The sequence below is a fragment of the Mercenaria mercenaria genome, unplaced genomic scaffold (assembly GCF_021730395.1).
Source record: "Mercenaria mercenaria strain notata unplaced genomic scaffold, MADL_Memer_1 contig_2001, whole genome shotgun sequence".
NCBI lineage: Eukaryota > Metazoa > Mollusca > Bivalvia > Venerida > Veneridae > Mercenaria > Mercenaria mercenaria.
The window spans coordinates 26,909-33,741 of record NW_026460029.1 but is presented as its reverse complement, the minus strand read 5'-3'; the positions used below and the strand labels follow the sequence as shown (position 1 = coordinate 33,741).

The following is a 6,833-nucleotide window of genomic DNA, read 5'->3' as shown; positions in this document are numbered from 1 at the left end:
AGAAGAAAATGGTTTCCGCACAATAACTTTAATTTGAATCAATGCATTAAAATTGAATTTGGCCTAAGGTAGCTTATAGAAAAAAAACAGGGTTCGGATTTTTGTCTTTTTTGGGTCAATGTCAAGGTAAGATTTACTGATATAGAATAATTTCCTCTAAAAATATTTTTTTTTTTATTTCTAGTGTTATTATCAAAAAGGTTGTTTTCGCTTTATGATTTTAGTTTGGACTTACTGCCACCAAACTCAATATACAGCAAGCTTATCTGAATGATATTTGGGTCACTGTTACTAAAAATTAAATAATGGTTTCCACTCAATGTCTTTAGTTTGGGTACACATACCATCAGAACACTTAGTGTGTAGATAGGTTTTATCAAACACAAAACGTTGGAAATGCATTTGAGGTAACATGGATCAGGGTCAAGGTCAGTGTAGCTAAAAATTGAAAATTGGGTCATCTTTGAAATAAAAATAGATTTGTGTGATGTGGAATGGAAGGGTGTCGATTCAAATCTCACTGAGATTCATATTTTTTCTTTTTTTCGTTTTCATTTCGGTGCCAAAAAGGTCATTTAATGCTTTTGGGTAACTAAAATAGGAAAATATGGTCATAGTTATTAAAAACTGAATGTATGCATAATATAATATGACCATTTATTAAACAACCTGTTGCATGATGCTATTGAAAACCTGGATTTCGTGGAATTTCTACGTTTCTTGTTTAAATATTTAAGGTATGATATGTTGCAAACCATTCTGTTAGATAAACAGATATTAGAAGGTAAATTTGACTCAGACACCTTCAAAATAACATTCAAAAATGATGTCTTGCAAAAGTTTAATGTTATGGACAATTTTAAAACTACTGACAAGCATTCAGCCGACAGTGGCAGCATAACTGTCCTAATGTCACTCAGATTCTTAACTGCAGAATTTAATGTTGACTGCTAGCTCTTCAGATTGCAATTTTATCTTAAAACAGTAATTAGGCTTAATTTATGCAAACAGTTCAGGAAGAAATACTTGGCCGGTAGGTAGTTTTGCTATGCTAAGTAGGTAGGGAAGAGGCTTTTCACTGTTTGCCTTGTTCTCGGTGCTTCCGAAGGATCTACTTTCTAGATTTTATAAATGTTCAAGGCACTCTGCATTGTTTGATTCACCATATGCCGGTATTTTTCTGGAATATAAATTTGACTACAGAGTGTTATAAATGTCACATATTGTAGCTTAACTCTTTTAGATTTTTTAGGAACTTGTGATCTCCAATATTATCGTTTTTATCAGTAATGTAGGAAATTATGTCTCGCTCATAATAGGGGAGACATAGTGTTTTTGCCATGTCTGTCTGTCAGACACACTTCATTTCCGATTATTTAGAATAATTGGAGAACCATTTGACCTAGAACCTTGAAACTTCATAAAGCGGTAGGTTGTATACATAAAACGACCCCTATTGTTTTTGGAGCCACTCCATCAAAGGTCAGGGTCACAGGGACCCAAACATGGAGATTTGTTTTCACAATTTCACTTTGATCATGAGGCATGTCCTTATGAAGATAGTGACAACTGTCGGCTGGGTATGGGACACAAACACTAAAATGAATGTACAACACTTTGTGTCTGTTTTCTACTTCTATCCAACTCTTGCGACTATCGTACATATATACAAACATAGGATATGACGTAGTAACGCAACACAGACGTTGGTGTCAAAGTGTTTCACGTCAACGTTATATACAAGTAAGCGCGCTATTTTCAACATACTGGGGGCCTTGAAATGATAAATCACAGAAGTTTACATACTGTCATGAAATATTAAAGCTAAGATTTATGAAAGGTTGATTACTTTAAAAACTGAAATAATCAATAAATTACTGCGTTACTTATTAAGTTAAAATATCGTCATAAAATCGATCATATTAATGTCTCTCATTTGATAACACTGATATTTAAGTTATTTAATATTTACGCTCACGAATAGAAATCTTAAGGTCTTAAAATCTCTTTACAACAAATTTTACTGATACACACGGAGTCACTTTGTTTCCAACGGATACAGTTTTATAACTGGTCTCACTGATATTCCACTATTCGATTTTACTTTGGCTGCACGAATCAGTCCACCTTTCCTATATATAAGTTCGTGTACCACACCTAATCTCCACCGCGAACGAGGTGTGTCATCATGGATCTGTATCACGTCACCTACTGATATCGTCTGCTTGTTGTTACCCGTCACTCGGTGATACTCGCGCAACGCCGTCAAATACTCGTGGCGCCACCGTTCCCGGAAGTGCTCGATTAGTTCCTTCTGGACCCTGGCTCGTCTAGTAATACTGGAACGGTTGCCAACTGCTAGATCTGATACCGATTCTATTGGTACATTCTTCGTCGGTAAACTCTTCACCTGCCCGCCGTATAATAACAGTGCCGGCGTTAACGGTTTTGGATCTGAATCATCTGACGTCACGTATGTAATCGGTCGATCATTGAGTACAGCTTCTACTTCCGTGGTTATCGTTTGAAGTTATTATTATTATACCAGATTTGTTGAGCGCCCTTTTCATATGTAATATACGTTCAAAGGCGCTTTACAATTAAACATGTGACACATCGCAGATATGTACGAAAATAACAAAACGTGACATATGCAATCACAAAACTGAAACTGAACAATTTGATTTAACGCCTTTTTTATAAATGATATTTTCAATGGCGTTGTACACAATAATAAAAAATAACAACAATATCATAAATGAACAATGATAATATTTACAGCCTTATTGTAACAAACAGCCATGACCGCACCCCCCACCCCTGAGGTCGTTTTACCCCTATTGCCAATACCAGTGCTTTAAACATCTGGTACGCCCAGACGGGCTGCATATAGTGGTTCAACCTCCCGGTAAATGGCGCCATCATGTACTGTTTTAGAAAGAAATACCACACATTTCAAGTGAAACTCAAGTCTTGCGAAAAACACACACATAGAACGTCATAACCCTTAAAATGTGACATGATGAAATAAAAGATGGATTGTCAATTTAGTTAATTACATGATGAATTGTACAGTTAAGAGACCTTCGTCAGCGACGAATGACTTGCTGTAGTTCTGTATTACAAAAATAACAATGACATATTTATTATGAGTAGAAACAGTCACAGTTGGTATCTATGTGTTGTAGAAAATTTTGAAAAGGTGTGTTTTGAGAGCTCTTTTGAATGAATTAAGTGATGAATCTTTTCTGAGATTGTCAGGGAGAGAGTTCCATAGTTTTGCGGCGGCAACCCTGAAACTTCTATCCCCGTAGGTAACCAGTCGACTTTTTTGTGGCACAAGGGTTGTTGCTGCATTTGCTGACCTCAGATTTCTAGTTGGCACGTACACCTCCAGTAAGTCTCTCATATACACCGGCGACTGTCCATGCAAGGCCTTGAATGTTTGAATGAGAATTTTGTATTTGATTCTATCTTGTTTTTGAAGCCAATGAAGATCTTTAAGGATTGGTGTTATATGTTCAAAACGGGTTGTTTTCGTAATAAGACGTGCAGCTGTGTTTTGGACATTTTGTAGTTTGCTCGTTGTTGATTTTGGCACGCCGTACAAAAGAGCATTGCAGTAATCTAATCGTGAGGTCACAAGCGAGTTTATCAGGGTTTTTGTGGCTTCAGTTGTCAAATATGGTCGAATATGACCAACGTGTCGTATTTGACCGTAGCATGTTCGAGTCACAGAATTAACATGATGGTCCATGTGCATGTTCGAATCAAGCGTAGCACCAAGGTTTCGAACAGTTTTTGATGGTCTTATGCTCGATTCGCCAACTTTCAGTTCTAGATTTTCAACATGTTTGGAGTGTTTTTGACCCGAAAAAAGAATTACTTCAGTTTTGTCTGCATTCAATTTTAACATGTTTGAATTCATCCATGAGATGATTTCTTTCAGGCATTGTTCAACTCGTGTGATTGTGGCTGCCTTTGATGCTTGGTCAACTGGTTTAAACGATAGATAGAGTTGGGAGTCATCTGCATAAAAGTGGTGGTTTAGACCAAGTTCTTCTAAATTAATGCATCGACGTTCGAGAACTTTCTTTAGCGTGATCTTGGTTAAACTATCAGGCGCTCCCACCAACCACCGTACCATGGGGCTCTAGCTGGGATGAAATACCATTGTGTTCCTTCTTGGTTGAGGGCTTCTTTCATGGACTAGGAATCGAATAATTGACGCAGATGCCTTGATGCTGCCTGGTATGTAGCTGCATTGTCAGAAACCATTATGCGTGGTAATGATTGTTTCCTGCTGCAAAATCTTCTAAACGCTTGCATGAAGGAACTTTCAGTCAATTTTTGGACCACTTCTAAATGTAATGCTCTAGTAGAAGCGCACGTGAAAAGGCATATTTCCACGTTGATCTTTTACATGTAGTTCAACGGTAAAATCCACTCCTGTTACCGTAAATGGGGCGCTGTCTTCTAGTCGAAATTTCGGTAGGGGTGGGGGATCTGGGGCTGGGTATGGTTTACCATTACTTCTTTTGCATGTCACACATTTTCGTATCTCTGTCTGGACACATCTGCGAATGGAAGGAATCCTGTACTTCTAACGTAAGTAAGTTATGGTAGCGTTCTCTCCCGTATGTAGATGGCGGGTATGGACGTCTCGAACAATCAGGCGTGTCAGTGTGTGTTTGGGGGAAAGTAAGTATGGGAACTTGGTAGCATATTCTAATGGGGCGTTTTGTATTCTCCGCCACAACGTAAATCTCCTCTTTCGTGAGGAAATAGTTTCAACTGGCGCACTATGGGTAGTCTCTTCTCAGAGGTCTTCAGACTGGATATTTCTCTGGCATATTCAGTGTGCTGGCAATTCTGTAGCCACCCGTGCTCTGCGTTCTGTAGTTCTGTTACGTTTAAAGGGTGTCTTCGTCGTATGGTGACGGCCCTGCAGTTGTTTATAAATCTAAGGACGTATGCAGTGACTCGAATAAGTTTTCTATAGCTGTTGTACCTTGACAAGTCTATTAAAACGTGTAGACGGTCTTGAAGTAGACTGCCTAGAAACGGATGCTCATCTGTTTCTTGCGTCTCGTCTGTCAAGGTTGCCATGGTGATGGTGTCTGCCTGCATCCATACAGGCCACGGAGTTTGGTTAGTCAACCAGTCTGGACCATGCATCCATAGGTGATTGTTTCTGAACTGGGATGCTGTGATACTTCTTGTGAGAAGGTCGGCTGGATTGTGTTTTATGGGACAGTATTTCCACTTCCGGTTCTGGGTTAAGTCTCTTATCTCTGTAACTCTATTTTGGACGAATCTGTTTACCAGTCTCGAGGTGCTCAGCCAGTGTAACACGATTTGACTGTCTGACCAAAATATCACATTTTGTATGTCTATCGCTTGTAGAATGTGTCTCGCAAAACGTGCTCCGATCACGGCTGCCATCAGTTCTAACTTTGGCAATGTGATTTTCTTCAAGGGTGCTACACGGGATTTTGCCATCACTAGAGTCGATTGTTGTCGTCTGCAAAGGTAAGCTGTCGCGCCATAAGCTTGGATACTAACATCAACAAAAACGTGTAGGATAGTATCATCTGCTGTTGGGTCTTTATCGTCTGTATCGTATGAATTGAAGAGGCGGCGGGGGATTCTCATTTCCATTACATCATTTACGTCACGTGCAATATGGAGCCATTTCTTATAGATATCGTCTGGTAAAACTTTATCCCACGTCTACTTGCCTTTCCATAGATCTTGGAGTAGAATTTTCGCGCGTATTAATACTGGGCTAAGTAAGCCAAGTGGGTTGTATACTCGGGATGTAAACTGCAAAATAGTGCGTTTAGTCACATTTGGGGTTATTGGAATGTCTCTGTTCGGGTATGATATCTCATCTGTATTGGTAGTCCAAAGCATGCCTAGAATTTTTGTTACTTTGTCGCTGTCAAGGACACCTTCTTCTGTAGCGGCTACTTGCAAGCATTGACTGTTTGATGCCCATGATCTCAGGTTGAATCCTCCTTGTAGCATCAGATCCCTTGTGTCTCGGAAGTACCTCAAAACTTCATCTTCTGTTTGGAAATTCGATATTATGTTGTCTACGTATAAGTCTCTCTTCAGGAATTTGCTGACCCAGCTGTTAGCGTTGTTGTCAATATTTTTGAGTAGTGTAGCACTGAGTATAAATGGGGAGCAAGTTGAACCGAATAGAACGGCTTTGAATCGGTATGCTGATAACGGGCTATCTGGATTACTCGGATCACTCAACCATAAAAATCTTGTCCCATCTCTGTCTTCTTTTTCTAGGCGTACATTCAGGAATGCTTTCTCTATATCTGTTGATACTGCGTACTTTCCAAGTCGGAATCTTACTAGAATTTGTGATAGATCATTTAGTGAGGGTGGGGTGGGGTCAAGGCAGTCGTTCAAGCTGGGGGAATGAATCGATTCCCTGCAACTACAATCATACACTATACGAATGGGCGTGGTGGCGGAATCTTTTCTGACTGCATGGTGGGTAATAGTGTACTTTCGGGGGTAGTTTCTCATTATCGTCAACTTTCTCAATGAAATCTCTTCTCTCTTGTTCTTGTAGTATCTCTGCATACTTCTCTAGGATCTGAGGTTCTCGGCGTAGTCGACTTATCAGGGATTCGGTTCTTCTCTTGGTTACTTCGTAGTTTGTAGGGAAAGGGGCTGGTCTTCTTTCCAGGGTAGTTTAGCTTCATACTTTCCGTCGGTAAACTTGATAGCATTCTCTTGATATGTCTGTAATTTATCTTTACCTTGGTCGTCTTCGGGAATTATTCCAATAGACTCTAGTTTCCAAAATC

The 6,833-nt window shown here is 39.4% G+C and overlaps 1 protein-coding gene across 1 annotated transcript; it reads right to left on the bottom strand.

Annotated features, from left to right (window-relative positions):
- Positions 1-4,728: 4,728 nt before the first annotated feature.
- Positions 4,729-5,661, bottom strand: LOC128552070 (uncharacterized). Its single transcript, XM_053533070.1, has one exon. It carries the CDS (start codon positions 5,659-5,661, stop codon positions 4,729-4,731), a length of 933 nt encoding a protein of 310 aa, XP_053389045.1.
- Positions 5,662-6,833: the final 1,172 nt, after the last annotated feature.

What these genes read in the sequence shown, in the direction of transcription:
- LOC128552070 (XM_053533070.1), bottom strand. Translation starts at nt 5,661, where the DNA reads ATGGAAATGAGAATCCCCCGCCGCCTCTTCAATTCATACGATACAGAC.